The sequence below is a fragment of the Loxodonta africana genome, chromosome 12, assembly GCF_030014295.1.
Source record: "Loxodonta africana isolate mLoxAfr1 chromosome 12, mLoxAfr1.hap2, whole genome shotgun sequence".
Taxonomy (NCBI): Eukaryota; Metazoa; Chordata; class Mammalia; order Proboscidea; family Elephantidae; genus Loxodonta; species Loxodonta africana.
This window is the reverse complement of record NC_087353.1, coordinates 83,832,476-83,850,580: the sequence shown is the minus strand read 5'-3', so window position 1 is coordinate 83,850,580 and position 18,105 is coordinate 83,832,476. Positions and strand designations below refer to the sequence as shown.

The 18,105-nt window shown below is 46.6% G+C and overlaps 1 protein-coding gene across 5 annotated transcripts in view; it reads right to left on the bottom strand.

Annotated features, from left to right (window-relative positions):
- The window catches only part of IL4R (interleukin 4 receptor), a 47,110-nt gene extending 44,372 nt beyond the window's left edge, over nt 1–2,738 (bottom strand). For 3 of the 5 annotated variants that reach the window (XM_010598474.3, XM_023558869.2, XM_010598475.3), the window contains exon 1: nt 2,607–2,726. Coding sequence is in view for 1 of the 5 variants with exons in the window: in XM_064295734.1 (XP_064151804.1) it covers nt 2,607–2,625 (19 nt within the window). In the remaining 4 variants the exon portion in view is untranslated. Of the gene's footprint in view, nt 1–2,606 lie in introns of all 5 variants that reach the window. The other 2 variants (XM_064295734.1, XM_023558870.2) reach the window with 2 other exon arrangements.
- Between the last annotated feature and the right edge of the window lie 15,367 nt (nt 2,739–18,105).

Sequence of the window (18,105 nt, the reverse complement as noted above, 5' to 3'; positions counted from 1 at the left end):
GTGAAATTTTATGTTTAAAGAGGATCAGGGTGAGATTGTAACACCCTTACTAAGGTCATATCCCTGATCCATTGTAAAGGGAGTTTCCCTGGGGTGTGGCCTGCACCACCTTTTATCTTTCAAGAGACAAGAGGAAAGGGAAGTGAGCAGTGAGGGACCTCATATCACCAAGAAAGCAGTGCTGGGAGCACAGTGCATCCTTTGGACCTGAGGTTCCGGCACTGAGATGCTCCCAGATCAAGGGAAGACTGATGACAAGGACCTTCCTCCAGAGCCGACAGAGAGAAAGCCTTCCCCTGGAGCCCGCACCCTGAGTTCAGACTTCTAGCCTAGTGGATTGTGGGATGAAACACTGGTGGCGTAGTGGTTAAGTGCTATGGCTGCTAACCAAGACGTCAGCAGTTCGAATCCAGCAGGCGCTCCTTGGAAACTATGGGGCAGTTCTGCTTTGTCCTATAAGGTTCTCTTTGTTAAAGCCATCTACTTGTGGTATTTCTGTTATAGCAGCACTAGATAACTAAGACACTTATAAAACGTGAGGTCAGTAAGCCTCAGGAAAACCCAATTTTACAAAGGTGAGAAAACAGAGGACCAGGGTGGCTTCTGGGCCCCGCCCCACCCCCAGAGATCTTAAACCCTCTCCTCCCTCTTCCCCAAGCAGGCGCAGGGAGAGCAGAGGTTTAGAAAGGTTTTACTTCCTTGAAGCTTCCTTGAAGCTGCTTCTAAATCTGAGCATCAGGGAGCGTGACTGTCTGAGGGGGCACCTCCACCTCCTGCCTGGGCTTTCCGCAACCCTGGGAATTTGTTGCACAAAACACATCCGACACTGAGTCACCACCCGGAATGTGGAAATCCTCAGGTCACAACTGGGTGTGCTGCAACCAGGGTAACTCAAAATCAGTTTTTAGCCCTGCTGCCTCCCACAGCTTCCATAGAGATTTGGGTCAAGAGGTCCAGGGCAGGGCCCAGGAATCTGCATCGTGACTCCTCTGGTTTACACATCAGCCTATAGAATAAAATCCAGGCTCCTCAGTGAGGCACTTAGGTGTGCCCGGCTCACCTTTCCATCCCTCTCTGCCTTCTCCTACTCCGTAGTCTCAACCTCCATGCCCAACCTAGCATGACTTTACCTCCCATTCCCAGCTGCCAAACACCTCTACTTCAAGACTGGCTCAGGGTCCCCGTTCTGTGAGCCTTATTCACTGCCCTGCTGTGTGTTCCCACTGCCCTCATAGCTCACCCCCGACCTCCCTGGCTCAATCTTCTCCCCAGGGGGCAGCTCCTTGAGGGCAGACACTAGCCCCCAGAGCATGAAGCACACAGTAGGAGCTCAATGAGTGCTGAGTGAGTTTGGGCCACCACCTCACACTGCACCTCAGTGTGTCCATCCGTAGTAATGGGCTCTGAGTTCTAAGAGGCCTTTGCAGCACCAGAGATTCCAGGCCTCTGGATCCCCTGACTGGGCGGGCCACCCTGGCCACACGTACAGCCAAGCCTCCGTTTCCCCACCGGACTTTAGGATTTTAATAAAGAGACTGATGTCCCAGCAAATCCCCCAGGCTCCTAAAAGGTGACCCAGAAGGGAGAAGCTCAGTGGGTCACATCTGCAAAGGGTGAGGGGTAAGCCAGAGCTCAGGCTTCAAGCAGGATTGGTGCTGGCTTGAGGGCACTGGAAATCCCAGCAGCATAGAGTTTGCTGAGCTCCAGTCTTGCCTGACTACAAAAAAACCAGATTTTGTTTAAGAAATAATAATAGTCCAGATTTCTGGGTCTACTGAATCTGAATTTCAGGGAAGGAGTGTGGGAACCTTCTTTTTAGACAAATTCCCTGGAGAATCCTGTGAGCAGAGTAGTTTGACCTATATTGTTGAGAGACAGAGGGCAGTGAGCTCTGGTGTCAGACTGCCTGGGTTCGAATCCTGCTTCAACAAAATTGGGCATCACCTTGGGCAAGTTATTTGACCTGCCTGTGCCTCAGCGTTCTCACCTGTAAAATGGCCATGATACATGGCACCAACCACAGAGAGGTTACTGTGAGGTTTACCTCAGGATACTTTGAATATTCAGGGAAAGTTTGCATAAAACAAGTCCCTATCACTATTTTTTTTTTATCACTATTATCCGGGCCAATTAATCTTCAGAGGAGGAGCACAGAAGTCCAAAGGGCCTTGTTTCCTTGACCTCCTTTCCAACTTCACCGTCTTCAGAAATTTTCACACCCTTACTCTCTTTCAGTCCTCACCAACGTCCTGGCTCTTACGTGCGGGGCTGGAGTGATTACCCGGAGAAGGGGACTGCGTGGCCCAACACCTGCCTCACCCCAAACTCGTGGCGTCCCCAAAGCCCCCGAGGGTCCGTCCCCCCTGACATCTCGTGGACAGCACGAGTTTTGGGGGCGTGCTGGGTGCCCGATCACCCACAGGCAAGCCCTCCCCGGCTCCCGATCAGTGCGGGGCGGGTGCCAGGGCGTTCCCCGCGCGATTCCGGGCGCTCCCCGGGGTCGCCGGCGCCTCGATCCCGGCCGCAGGCCGGGAACTTCCCCGACGCTCGCTGCGCCCCCAGTGCTGTCCCCCAGAACCTCCTCCGCGCGCGGCCCCGGATCCTACCTGAGCGATCCTGGTCCATTCGCCGTTCGGGCGCCTCGAAAGAAAAGTGGGGGACCCCAGCGCCCCTACCTTCCTCAGCGCAGCGCGGGGCTTTCCTGGGCGCGGATCTCGGCCGCCGGCCTCCCGCGCCCCGCCCCGGGCCCGGCTGATTTGTATGCAGGCCCCGCCCCGGGGACGGCTGATTTGCATGCAGGCCCCGCCCCGGGCCCGGCTGGTCTGCGCACCGGCAATGCAGGGCGTCGCGCGCCCCCGGGAGCGAGTCCGGCTGGCTCACCAGGCGGAGAGGCTGGACTCTGCGTCCTTGGCACTGTCGCCACCGCCCCCTGCAGTCGGCGTCGCCATCCCCCCCTGGGGGCGAGGCCAGCACCCCACCAGGATCCTCGCCGCCACGCTCTCCACGCGGCCGCGCTCCGCTCAGAATCTGGAGTAGTTCCCACCTCGCTCTCAGATCAAAATGCAAAGAAAGCCTTGCGGATTTTCTCCAGGCTCCCGCTCCGCCCTCTACCTCCCCTCCTGCCACGACCCCCTCGCCTCACTTTGCCGAGGGGCCAGTTGGGTTTGGGGCTGGACCAACTCGAATCCTTAGCCTCTTCCCAACAGCCCAGCTTCCAACAAGTGCCAAGGTTTGTTCATTCCTCAGTAAATGTTTCTCTGAGCGCCTACGATAAAACGCTAGGAAAACCAAACAAAACCTGTTGCTGTGGAGTCGATTCCGACTCAAAGCAACGCTGGAAGGACAGAGTAGAACTACCCCATAGGGTTTCCGAGGAGCTGCTGGTGGATTCCAACTGCCCACCTTTTGGTTAGCAGCCGAGCTCTTAACCACTGCGCCACCAGGGCTGGGCTCCAGAAATTTTTAGATAAGAAAACAACCCTTTACCTATTGCCCTCCAGTCGATTCTGACTCACAGTGATCCTATAGGTCAAAGTAGAAGTCCCATAGGGTTTTCAAGGCTGGCAGACGGCCACACCTTTCTCCTGCCCAGCTTCTGAGAGGTTCCAACCGCAGCCCAGCGCTTAACCATTTCGCTACCAGGGCATCTTAACAAAGGTTTAGTTAATAGCTAATACAGTCTGTCAGACCCTGTTGTAAGGCACTGCATGTATTAACCCATTTAATCCTCACAACTACTCTATGAGGGAGCTATTACTATTACCCCATTTTACAGATGAGGAAACTGAGGCATAGAGCCGTTAAGAAACTTGCTCTGCCATGAAACAAGTAAGCAATAGAGCAGGAATTGGAACCCAGGTTACGTAGATCACCATAAAAGTGTTGGAGCCTGTTGTCAGGTGCTGTCAAGTTGGTTCCAACTCATAGCGACCCTATGTACAACAGAAGAAACCCTGCCCAGTCCTGTGCCATCCTCATGATGGCTGTTACACTTGAGCCCATTGTTGCAGCCACTGTGTCAGTCCATCTTGTTGAGGGTCTTCCTCTTTTTCCCTGACCCTCTACTTTACCAAGCATGATGTCCTTCTCCAGGGATTGATCCCTCCTAATAACATGTCCAAAATATGTGAGATAAAGCCTTGCCATCCTCGCTTTAAAAGGAGCATTCTGGCTGTACTTCTTCCAAGACAGATTTGTTCTTCTGGCAGTCCGTGGTATATTCACTATTCTTCACCAACACCATAGTTCTAATTCAAAGGCATCGATTCTTCGGTCTTCTTTATTCATTGCCCAGGTTTCGCATGCATATGAGCCGATTGAAAACACCATGGTTTGGGTCAAGTGCACCTTAGTCCTTAAAGTGACATCTTTGCTGATGCCTGACAGTGTGGGAAAGCACACTAACAAATCAGGTAAGACCATCTCAGGTAATAGTAGGGCCCAACAAGAAAATAGTGAAGAGAGCGGGGCAGGTGGTCAGAGCAGGCCTCTCTCTGTGGAGGAGACATTTGAACTGAGAACCTAAAGAGAAGGATATGAGGAAGACTAGTTTAGGGAGATAGATCCCTGGGTGGCACAAATGGTTTGTAGTCTACTACCAATCTAAATGTTGGCAGTTCAAAACCACCCAGTGGTACCCCAAAGAAAGGCTTGGCAATCTTCCATAAAGATTACAGCCAAGAAAACCCTATGGAAACGTTTTGCTCTATAACACATGGAGTCGCCATGAGTTGGAATCAACTGGACTGCGATAAGTGTTTAGCTAGGGAGAGGGAACAGCAAGTACACAGGCCTTGAGGTAGAAACCCAGTTCACTTGTTGGAAGACTTGTTCACATGTTGGAGTATATGCCTGAAGGCCAGGGTGGCTGGAGACCCAGGAAGGGCTGGAAAACAGGAGGTGAGGTAGGCAGTGTACAGGCTTGGGCTGGAAGTGCTGGGCACTCAGAGAGTGAATTTGACCCCATCCTGCCCTCAAGGAGCTCCCAGTCTGAGGGTAGGAGGCAAACTCCTCTGAGGCAATTACAGCCCAGTGGGATCAAGTATCCTGGTGGGGGTAAGCCAGGGAAACCACAAAGCCCCTGGGAGTAAGAGTTAGCTTCCTAGAGGAGAGGACACCTAGTAGTTCAATACTACTGATGACCTGTAGTTCAGTCTCATTCATTTATTCATTGCTGCACTCACTCCTTCTTGGGCCTCCTGTGTGCCTGACCGGTGACAAGTGCTGAGGATGCAGACAGATACAAGCCCTAGCCATGCCTTCTGGAGACCTTACAACCAGGTGGGTGAGACAGCCACAGACCCCCAAGTAAGTGATACACAGGAGATTCAGCCCCGGGGGAGCAGGGACAGCTTCCTGGAGGAGGTGGCCTCTGATGGATGCCTCCAAGGGTCAGTGGGGAGGCCCATGGAGGAAGAGAGAGGAAAAGGTGGAAAGGCATGGAGGTGGAGGGCATGGTATAAGCAAATACCTGGAGGCAAGCCATGGCATGGGCATGAAAAATGTAGTCAGTCAGTGTCTATTTCTGTACACTTCTTGTGCCAGGTCTTGAGCTGGGGGGACAGGAATAGACAGACCCAGCCCCTCTTTCCCAGAGACACCACTAGCTGAGCATAAGAAACACTGTGATGAGGGCAGCACAGACTGACACAGAGGTGGGGGGGAGGACTTCTGGCAAGAGGTGACACTTCAGGGAAACCCATTGCCATCAAGTCAATTCTGACACATAGTGACCCTATAGGACAGAGTAGAACTGCACCATAGGATTTCCAAAGCTGTCACCTTTACGGAAGCAGACTGCCACATCTTACTACCCCAGAGCAGCTGGTGAGTTGGAACCACTGACCTTTTGGTTAGCAGCCAAACGCTTAACCACTGTGCCACCAGGGCTCCTTCTAGTTAATAGAATGTGGCAGAAATAAGGCTGTGACTGAGCTAGGTTACAAAAGGAGATACAGCGTCAGCTGGACTCTCTTTCTTGCAACTCATGCCATGGGATCCCTGCGCTGAGCTAAGATCATCTACCCTGAAGCCACTCTGCAGGGGAGTCCAAGGGAGAGACCACATAGAGATACAGAAAGAAGCCTGAGGAGAGCCAGCTGTTTGAGACGTCCCAGCCCAGGCACCAGCCATGTGAGCAGATGAGCCTTCAGATGATTTCAGGCCCCAGATTTCCAGACACTCCAGCTGACACCAAGGGAAACAGGGGTGAGCTGACCCCACCAAGCCCTGTCCAAATTGCAGCATCATGAGCAAAATAAACATAGCTGTTGTTTTAGCAGGGACAAGGTATCCCCTCTGAGCCCTGCCAGAGTGCAGATTAGTGAGCAAAATAAATGCTGTTGTTCTAAGCCGTTCTCTTTGGGGATGGTTTGTTACACACTCTTGGTACCTGGAACAGCTGCGTACCCACAACACCGACCTCCCTTGTTCTCCTTGGCCAATGGAACCCAGACTTTGTTTGGGGGCAGCAGTGTGCCTCACCGGAGGCGATGGATGGATTGTGATTGGTTTTGGCCAACCATGACAATTGTGTTCCAGCTTTCCCAGCCTTCCTTACTGCAAGGGGTGATCCAGCAAGGGGTGATTGAGGGTCGAAGTTCTGCCAATGAAACCAAATGAAAGTCTGCTAGGAGGGGGTGTTCTGGGGCACTTTGGGCTTTCCTGATTAAAAATAGGGTTGCCCTAGCTCCTGTTTGGAGGCGAGATGAGAAGGCAAAAAGGGACAGGACCTGGTTGAATGGACACGGGAAATCTGGGGTGGAAAGAAGGCATGCGCTGTCACATTAGAGGGAGAGCAACTGGGTCACATAACTGTGTGTGTATAGATTTTTGTATGAGAAACTGACTTGAACTGTAAACTTTCACTTACAGCACAGTAAAAATAAATAAATTAATTAAATATATGAGGGTTGCCCTGATGTGATCACAGACCATCTTATAACCTAAAATATTTACGCTGTCTGGCCCTTTGGAGAAGAAGTTTGCCCACCTCTGATAGAGATTGTCGTTATCCATTAACTGACAGCATACAGTTCCACTGTATGTCTATTTAATCAGCCTCTTCTGGATGGATAGTTAGGTTCCCATGTTTCTCCTTACTCTAAACAACGCTGTGGTAAACGTTCTTGGATATTTACCTTTGGGCAATTGTTTATCTCCTTAAAATAACTTTTGACAAATAAAAGGACATTTGACATTTGTAACATCTAAACCTTTAGCCTCTTCCCCCTACCCCACCCCACTCCTGCATTTGTCCCTTAAGATACATTTGCTTTTCAGCGAGATAGTTGTTTCATTGCAAATTTATTTCAGTAAGATGTGCTGGTTGTCACAAAAAGATGACCCTCCGTTAAAAAGAAGATACAGAATATAACACAATTGCTAACATAGAGTTTTCCATTTGCAAATATTTTGTAATGATAAGAATGGATCCTATATATATTCTTTTACACAGATATGTGTCCATGCACACACACACACACCTCCTCCATATCCACACAGTCACGGAATTAATGTCACTCTGGCAAGATGGGGAAGGGTTCGGGGGCAGAGGTTACACACAGGGTTATGATGTCATCTTCATGATAACAGCTGTTTGCCTTAGTGTGATGGTTAAGGTTGTGTGTCAACTTGGCTGAGCCATGATTCTCAGTGGTTTGGCAGCTATGGTGTGGTTTGGCAGCTATGGTGTGGTTTGGCAGTTACGTAATGTTGTAATCACCTCTGTTATGGACTGAATTGCGCCCCCAAAAATGTGCGTCAACTTGGCCAGACCATGATTCCCAGTATAGTGTGGTTGTCCACAATTTTATGATCTGATAGGATTATTTTATGTGTGCTTGTCTTAGGTGATGTAACAAGGCAGGATTAGAGGCAGGAAGGACTCAATCTACAGGACTAGTTGTATCTTGAGTCAATCTCTTTTAAGATATAAAAGAGAGAATTCAGCAGAGAGGAGAGGGACCTCATTACCATCAAAAAAGAAGAGCCAGGAGCACACCATGTCCTTTGGACTCAAGGACCCTTGCTGAAAGTCTCCTAGACCCAGGGGAAGATTGATGACAAGGACCTTCTTCCAGAGCTGACAGAGAGAGAAAGGCTTCCCCTGGAGCTGGCACCCAAAATTCAGACTGCTGACCTTTCCGTTAGCAGCTTAAGCTCTTAGCCACCAGAGCTCCATATATGTATGTGTGTGTGTGTGTATACATGTATATATATATTCCACGGGTTTTGCTTCTCTATAGAACCAAGCCTAAGACGCCCAGCATGGCTGGGAGGAAGTAAAAATTATGAAAAGACCAATATTGGGAGTACAGAGGAAAGTTGAAAGGCTAAGTTCTCAAGGCAGTTGCAAGAAGTTGTGAAACCTGACAGTTAATGTTATGGATTGAATTGTGTCCCCAAAAATATGTGTTGTAAATCCTAACCTCTATACCCTGAGCCCTGGTGGTGTAGTGGTTATGAGCTCAACTGCTAACCAAAAAGTTGGCAGTTCTTATCCACCAGCCGCTCCTTGGAAACCCTATGGGGCAGTTCTACTCTGTCCTATAGGGTCGCTATGAGTCGGAATTGATGCGATGGCAACGGGTTTTTGTTCTTTATTATGTGTTATCACATCTTAGGAGCTGGGTTACAAAGGAGCAAGAGGCTGCAAAGGTGAACAAGACATGGTCCCTGTCCTCACAGAGCTTGTGGTTGGCTCAAGGAGAGAGAGACCAAGTAATTAGGGTACAACATGATAACAGCCTGGGGAGGGAAGCATGAGAACAGAGGTTTTCTGGAGGAAGGGCCAACCAAGAAGGTATAGATGAATGAGTAGGGGTTCTACCAAAAAAAAAAAAAAAACCATTGCCGTCGAGTTGATTCCAACTCATACCAACCCTATAAAAAATAGGACGCCATAAAATTGCCCCATAGAGTTTCTAAGGAGCACCTAGTGGATTTGAACAGCCAGCCTTTTGGTTAGCAGCCATAGTACTTAACCACTACACCACCAGGGTTTCCACAGTTTGGAGCAAATAGGATGAGGCGGGGGAGAGTGACCCAAAGGAAGGACCAGTATTTGCAAAGGTCCGAAGGTGAGGCTGAGCACTGGAGTAACTGGTATGAGATCAGGGCAGTGGAGGCGGTGGGGGGCGAGTGACAAGAGATAAGGTGGGAAAGAGACACAGGGCCCTGATCTGGGGAACAGTTTTGGATCAGCAGCTTTGACTTTTTTTTTTATTACAGCCCACAATAAGAAATGCGTTTTTTTTTTTTTTTTTTTGGTTCAGTGTAATCTCTCCCTCTCTTTCTCTCTCTCTCTCTCACACACACAAAAACATTGTGTTCTATTTTGTTTTTTAGAAAATGCTGGTCGGGAGCAAAAGAAACTAGTCACAAAATAGCACAGAGCATATGATTCCATTTATATGAAGTTCTATAACAGACAAAACTAATCTACAGTGATAGAAATGAGATTAGTGGCTGCCTGGGTGAGCACTGGAGATGGGGAGATTGGCTGCAAAGGGGCACAAGGTAATACTCTGAGGACATGGAAATTTTCTATATTTTTATGGTACTGGTGGTTACACGGGTATATGCATTTGTCAAAAATAAATGCGCATTTAAAAAAGCACATGGGGGAACTTTCTGGGGGTGTTGGTGATGTCCTACATCTTGATAGGGGTTTGTGTTAAACACGTGGGCTGCATTTGTCAAAACTCATCGAATGGGACACTTAAGATTTGTGCGTTTCATATGTATATAAATTTCACATCAAAAAGAAAAATTTGTGTACAAATATTGAACATTAGTTGGTGATATGCATGCTGATGTATTTAGAGGGTACTGATATCTGGAACTTACTTTCTTAAATGCATCCAAAAATAAAAAAGGTTTTTTTTTTTTTATGGATAGAGGAGTAGAAAGATGAATAGACAAGTGATAAAGAAAATATAATAAGATGTTAATGTATGCAAAGACACTTCAGTGTTGGGGTGGGGAATGTTCTGTCTCTTCAACAATTGGTGCTGGGACAGACTGGAATATCCAGATGAAAAAGAATGAATTTGGATCTCTACCTCACTTAAATATACAAAAATTAACTCAAAATGGACCACAGACCTAAATGTAAGACTTAAACCCATAAAACTCTTAGAAGAAAACATCTTCCTGACCTTGAATTCTTAGTTATGACACAGAAGTCCAAACAACAAAAGAAAAAATAAACTGGACATCATCAAATTAAAAAATTTGTGCTCCAAAGGACACCATCGAGAAAGTAAAAAGACAACTCACAGAATGGGAGAAAATTTTTGCAAATCATGTATTTGATAAGGGACTTGTATTTAGAAGACATAAACAACTACACCCACTCTTCACTTATCAACATGGTTAGGTTCCAAAGATCAGGTCATTATGCAAAAATGGAGGATGACCACATCAGATCACAAAACGGAGATGACTACATCATTACATAACTGCCAAATGACATCATTACATAACTGTCAAACCACTGAAAATCATGGCCCAGCCAAGTTGACACATAACCTTAACCATCGCAACCAGCGTTACTCTTGCCTTGCACCTTGGCATTTGTTGCTGCCTGTCATACATTGTTAATGAGCAAAATAGTCCGATAGCAGATTTTTTACCATTGTTGTAAACATGAAGTGTCAGAAAACAAGATAGTCGATAAGTGAGGAGTAAGTATATTATGACTCAGTAATAAAAAAACAGTCCAGTGAAAAAATAGGCAAAGAATCTGAATAGACAGCTCTCTGAAGATTATACAAATGGATAATGAGTACATGAAAACAGGCTCAACGTCATTAGTCATCAGAGAAATGCAAATCAAAACCAAGTGAAATACCGTGTCACACCCCCTAGGATGGCTATAATAAAAAAAAGACAAATAATAACAGGCACTGGCTTATCTTTTTATTTTTATGTAAAATAACCGGAATGCTCATATGCTGATGGTGAGAATGCAAAACAGTGCAGCTGATCCAGAAAACGGTCTGGCAGTTCCTCAAAAAGTTAAATATAGAATTTCCGTATGACCCAGCAATTCCACTTCTAGCTATCTACCTAAGAGAAATGAAAACATATGTCTACACAAAAACTTGTATACAAATATTCACGGCATCATTATTCACAATAGCTAAAAGGTAGCAACAACCCAAATGTCTATCAAATGATCAGGGTTAAATAAAATGTAGCGTATACATACAATGGAATATTCAGCAATAAAAAGAAATGAAGTACTGATACATGCTATAACATGGATGAACCTTGAAAATATTATGCTAAAATGAAAGAAGACAGTCACAAAGGACCACCTGTTGTATGATTCCATTTACCTAAGATGCCCAGAACAGGCAAATCTATGGAGCCAGAAAGTAGGTTATAGTGATTGCCCAGGTGTGGAGGAGGGGAAGTAAAGAGGGAAAGGGGGTGATGGTTAAAGGGTACGGGGCTTCTTTTTGGGGTTGAAGGCTGCTCAAATCTGTGAATATACCTAAAGCCATCGAGTTGTACACTTTAAATGGGCAAATTGTATGGTACATGAATTACAGCTCAATAAAAAACCCAAAAAAACCAAACCCTTTGCCATCGAGTCGATTCCAACTCATAACGACCCTATAGGACAGAATAGGACTGCCCCATAGAGTTTCTAAGGAGCACCTGGTGGATTCAAACTACTGACCTTTTGGTTAGCAGCCATAGATCTTAACCACTACACCACCATAAAGCTGCTTAAAAATGTTAACGTAGATATGGACACCAAAAGTGTGATCCATAAAAGGAATAACTGCTAAATTGAACTTCATCAGAATAAAAAGTCTCTGTTCTTCAAGAGACCCTGTTAAGAGAATAAAAAGTAAGCCAGAGATTGTGAGAAAGTATTTGCAAGTATGTTTGACAAACAACTGGTATCCAGAATACATAACAAACTCTCACAACTCAATAATAAAACAATTCAATTTTTTAAAAATGGGCAAAAGATCTGAACAGATATTTCACCCAAAAATATACACAGGTAGCAAATAAGCACGTGAAAAAAAAGTTCAACGTCATTAGTCATTAGGGAAATGCCAATTAAAACCACATTGAGATAGCACTACATACATCTTAAATTGGCTAAAATTAAAAAACAAAAAAATACAATGCCAAGTGCTGGTGAGGATGGGAACAACTGGAATTCCCATACATTGCTAGTGGGAATGCAAAATGGTACAAACGTTTCGAAAAGTTTGTCAGCTTATTACAAAGTAAAGTACACATTTTACTATATGGCCCAGCTTCCTACTCCTAGGCAACTACCCTCCAAAACCCAAACCCATTGTGTAGAGTCGATTTTGACTCACAGTGACCCTACAGGACAGAGTAGAACCACCCTAATGAGTTTCCAAGGTTATAATCTTGGTGGCACAGTGGTTAAGTGCTCAGGCTGCTAACCAAAAGGTCAGCAGTTTGAATCCACCAGCCACTCCTTGGAAACCCTATGGGGCAGTTCTATTCTGTCCTATAGAGTTGCTACGAGTCAGAATCGACTACGGCAATAGCTTTTTTTACGGAATCTTTGCAGAAACAAACCACTACATCTTTCTCCCACACAGCAGCTGGTGGATTTGAACCGCTGATCTTTCAGTTAACAGCTAAGCACTTAACCGCTGTGCTACCAGGGCTCTTGGCATTTACTCTAGAGAAATAAAAACTTATGTTCACTCAAAAATCTTTCTGCAAATGCTTATAGTGACTTTATTTCTAATCCCCCCAAACTGGAAACAGCCCAGAGGACCCTCAACTGGAGAAAGGATGAACATATCGTGGTACAGCCCACAATGGAATGCTACTCAGTACAGGCCCACCTCCCTCCTCCACAGTCTGGACTGGACAAGACTCCTGGATTTTCACTCACTCTCTGAGCGGGGGAGGGCCGCCATAATGACAGAGATGAACTTTCTCACTAGCCTTGTCACAGGTGCACAGGGCCAGGCTTAATATAATTTAGAAAAGTAAAATCCCGTGATGTCTCTTGCATCCAATATAATCGTGGTGGGAAAAATTTTATCCAGATTGCACCTGCTTTATGTTTTGGGGTTCCAGATAATTGTAACTTATAACCAAACCAGTTGCCATCAAGCCAATTCCAACTCATGGCGACCCCATGTGTTTCCAAATAGAACTGCACTCCTCCATATGGTTTTCATGACAGTGACCTTTCAGAAGCAGATCACCAGGCCTTACTTCCAAGGACCTCTGGGTGAGTTTGAACAGTCAACCTTTCAGTTAGTAATCGAGCACTTAACTGTTTGCAACACCCAGGACAACTTCAAAAACGGGTTCATAAATAAGAAAATGTTCCGCTACTTAAAAGGACAGATTCGAACACCTCACAGCAAGACCCATTTCTGCGTTTTTAAGAGCCGCCCTCACCTACCCAGGATCCTGGAGCTCAAGATAAAACCCCAGTGTCTTCTTGGCCACCCTCGGCTCCTGACTGCTGTGGCATTTACCCGCTGCTCACAATACTCACAGTCCCCTGGAGGAGCAAAGTCTTTCACACCTCTTTGCCTTTGCACAGACCTTTTTCTCTCCTGTTCCCAGGTGAACTGTTTAAACTGCACCTCTTCTGTGACGCCTTCCTTGGATCCCTTCTCCTTAGGACAGAGTCAGTGACTGCTTTTTCTGCATTTCCCCAGATCTCCGCGTGCATCTCTGGTCAGGCTGGCCTGTTTTATTATGTAAGGAAAAAAAAAAAAAACCCCAGTGCCAACACCATAGGAATTTGTTGCTCCAAACAAAATTAAAGCTGACATCAAGCCCTAGGCACCAGAGTGTAATAATTTACTCTCAGTGGTTGCTGGACTCTCTCCCCGACTCCAGGGTGGAGCAGAGGACGTGGGTGTGTGTGTCATGTGCGCTCTGGACACTGAGGGAGGGTCCAGTGGTCTCCAGTCTACAAAAGGCACCACGGACCAGCCTTTGTCCAATTCTGCTGCTCATTGCCAGCTTTGGTCTGGGTGTCTAGGCAGCTGCTGGGGGTCTCACACCCCAAGGTGCAGCCTCCTCGTAGCATCCTGCAGTCATTCCTACTGGGGTCCTGTCATCTCCCAGCAGCACAACTCCAAAACGCACCTACTCCTAATTTCCAATTTGAGGAACTCGCCCCTTCCTGGCCCTTGTTCCTATCTAGCTCTTCCCAGCACTTCCCTCCATTCTGTCCACCCTGGCGGGGGGGTCTTTGGAGGCACAGTGCTGGCCTGCTTGCCTGGGGAGGGGGTAAGGGATTGTTTTCTTACTAGCTCATGCTGCTTCACCCCAAGAGCATTTATCTCACCATGTTGCAATGCTTTATCTCCCCGCCTGGGACTTCCTCTGAACTGGGAGTCTTTTGAGGTTAAGGGCTGCCTCATTGATCTTGATCTCCAAAGGCCAAGAGTGGGTTTTCTAACTGTGTGACCGACAGAGCAAGATTTTAAACCTCTCTGAGCCTCAGTTCCCTTGTTTGTAAAATTAGAGTATTATAGTACTATGGTTGAGATGAACTGCAGTAATGCATGCTGACCACTTAGTACAGTGCCTGACATGTAGTGATCACTCAATTAATGTTGGTGGCTAATGTTACTTTTTATTCTTATTATTGTCACCTGCAGTGCATGTTTGGTTATCTATTCAACAGTCATGCCCAGCTCCTTTTCTCCACTACCAAAAAAAAAAAAAAAAAAAAAAGCCAAACCCATTGTCGTTGAGTCAATTCCGACACATAGTGACCGTATAGAACAGAGTAGAACTGCCACATAGAGTTTCCAAGGAGCACCTGGTGGGTTCAAACTGCCAGCCCTTTGGTTAGTGGCCATAGCTCTTAACCACTACACCACCAGGGTTTCCTTGTCCACTGCAGAGACTGAAAATGAAAGGTACTCACCTTCCCAGCCTCCCTTACAGTTGGAACATGGACAGGTGACTCAGTCTGGGGCAATGGGACTTGAAGGAATGTGTGCAGGGTGCTTTTCAGAAAGCTTTTCCTCTCTGATAAAAAGTGAAAGAAAGAGCCTTTGGAAATTGTCATGGAGGGTGGTGATGCTTGGAGCTGTGGCAGCCATCTTGTGACCATGAGGGCAGAATTTAGGGTGAAAGTCAATATGCTAAAGATGCCAAAGTAGAAATATGGCAGGGCCAGGGGACTTTATGACTTCATTGAGTTGCTGCCCCAATCCTGGAACCTCCTACCATGGAACACTGTTAAGGTAGACCTGAAAGCCTCTTATTATGAAAACCACTTTTAGCTGGTATTAGAAGCTGAAAGTATCCCATTGAATACATTATTAAAGAAATTTATATTCAGTAACTGTTGAAAGAAAGTGGAAGTGCCAGGATGGAAATCCTGGACACCCGAAGCCCAGGATCCTGGGCTTTCTGTGGGGGCTTCTGCGCCCCACACTCCAACCCCCTGCCTAGACTCACAAGAGCTGGCTGCCAACTGAAGGTCATAGGTAAGTAATACTTCTCAGTCCACTGGTCCATGCCCTTGGCCTCATGGTCATTTCTGCAATGTATCCACAGGAAAGAGGGTGAGTGCATGGAAAAAAAAAATGTAAAGGAAGAAAAAGGGGTCTGGAGAGAGGAATCATTTACACGTGACCAATCCAAAGGTCCCTGGGCTTTGCTTGTCCTATCACAAACTAGTTCATTTAATCCGAGTCACCTTAATTCTAAATTGTCACATTGGAGTCAACCTGCTGTTGGTTGGCAAAGAAATCATTACATATTATCTCACTGCGTTCCATCAATATTTCTAGTTTAGTTTTGATACTTATTCTTATTTACTGGAGACTCTCTCTCTGAGTTACTGATAAAAACGGGGAGGGGGAGACTATGCTTCTCTAGTTTCTGGTTAATTTTGTGGCTAGAAAAAAATTCGTGGGAAAGACAAATGCACAACATATTTTTACCACAACTACTACCGGTCCCATGGTGGTGCAGGATGTTGCAGGAATAAATGGGGTGCGCCTTGCCTCAGGTTCCTCTGATACTTAACACTTCTGGGTCTGATGTTCCTACAGCATGTTAAAAACAAGCTAAAAGGTGAGGAGTGGTGGGATAACAATGAAAGGATACGATTGGTCCCCTGTAGCCATTAACAATGCCATCTCCCGACCTAATGCCCTTGGACTGCGTGTCCTTTCTCTTCATGACTCCACAATTCTATAAAGCGTGGTCCGCATGCCATGTGGCCATATTTCACCCCCAACACACTGATCTCCCTTCCTCTCAGACCAACAGTGACAGGATTACCGAGCACAAAGGCCAACTTTTTCAGGCCCTCATCCCGTCTCCCACACTCTCTGCAGCTGCTCATTCTTGGTGAGATGTTCTCTTCGGTCCATTTACAAGATTCAATACTGATACTCCTGTTTTCTCCCAACTCCTCTAATCACTTTTTTCTCTTGCTCCTCTTCCTACCCTCTAAATGTAATCATGCACCCAGTCCTCTCCTTTTCCCTCGAACATTCTCCTTCTTGTTCAGTTCACTTGTAAACTTGCTTTTCCCTTATTGGATACAAGACCGTAATCAACAACACATTAAGTATATAAAGTCAGTGAAGGTTTTCCCCTGGATCTGCCCCACCTCTGCCCAATCCCTCTTTCCAGAAGGAATCTCTCTGAGTTGTGGGATGACATTTTCCCCAGACCTATACAAGTAGAGACATAATTTTGATACCATTGTTTTAACTGGAATTGTATGTCCATAATTCCTGGTCTCTACATCTGTCCTGCCCACACTAGACAGTTCCCCCTATCTCTCACTCAGACCCCTTAAACTCAAAATGTCTAAGGCAAAAGTTGTTATCTTTCTCCAGGCTTACTTCTCCTTATGTGTTCTCAGTCTCAGTTAATGGCGTCACCATCCAATTAAGCAAGTTGGAAATGGTGTTGTCATCTTTGACTTCTCTCTCTGTCTCTTTCTTTCCCCTTCTCTCCTGTGAAAGACAGTCATGAATTGCCATGGGCTATCCATCCTATTTCTATAATCATTCTTACTTCTGGCTTATTTCCCGCTCTCTGCTGCTTCTGCAAGGAAACCCTGGTGGCGTAGTGGTTAAGTGCTACAGCTGCTAACCAAGAGGTCAGTAGTTCGAATCTGCCAGGCGCTCCTTGGAAACTCTATGGGGCAGTTCTACTCTGTTCTGTAGGGTTGCTATCAGTCAGAATCGACTCGACGGCAGTGGGTTTTTTTGGCTGCTTCTGCCCTGGTCCAGGCCCTAACCACCTCTCACCTAAACTAAAGCAATATCTTCCCAGCTGGTTTACCTGCTTTTTGTCACTTGTGGCAGTCAGTGTATTTAGACAACCCAGTACCGTTGTACCTCTTCTTCCCTCCTATTTTATTCAGGCTGCAATGGCCCATGCCTAGAGAATGAATCACGATTGGCCTAAGCTGATAATGGCAGTCCAATTCCCCTTCGCCAGATTCTCACTTTCCCAGGCTCCTTTGCAGCATGGGGTGGCCATGTGACTCAGTTCTGGCCAATAAGACTTAGAGGGAAGTTTGGAAGTGGCTCATGAAGAGAAAAACATTCTGTGTTTTTCCTCTCTCAACAACCCCCCCCCCACACACATATATTTTGGAAGTTTAAACCCTTTAGGCTGGCATTTAACACTTGTACAACCTAGCCTTCAACTTATCTTTCCTTCATCATTACCCAGTTCTCGTCCCATACCTTATGCTGGAATTGGGGAGTAGGAAGCTTAAGTGGAGGTGTATCTCTAAAAGTCTCCAAAGGTGGTCCTAAATGAACCCTGTCTCCCAGGATTCACGTTCTTGGGCAGGCCCCCCCCCCCGCCCCCACACACACAGTGAATCTACTCTGGTCCTGTGACATATTTTAACTAACAGACTGCAAAGGATGTGACGTTGGGCCAGTTCTGGGCCTAAGCCTTGAGAAGGCCCAGCAGATCCTGCTTTACACTCAGGAGCCCTATGCCACTGTATAAGAAATGCAGCTACCCTGAGACCACTCTCAGGGTGGTTGCAAGGAAGTATTAACTAACCAGAAGGAGAGGCCACATGGAGGAGAACTGAGATCTCAACCAACAGAGAGCACCAGGCTC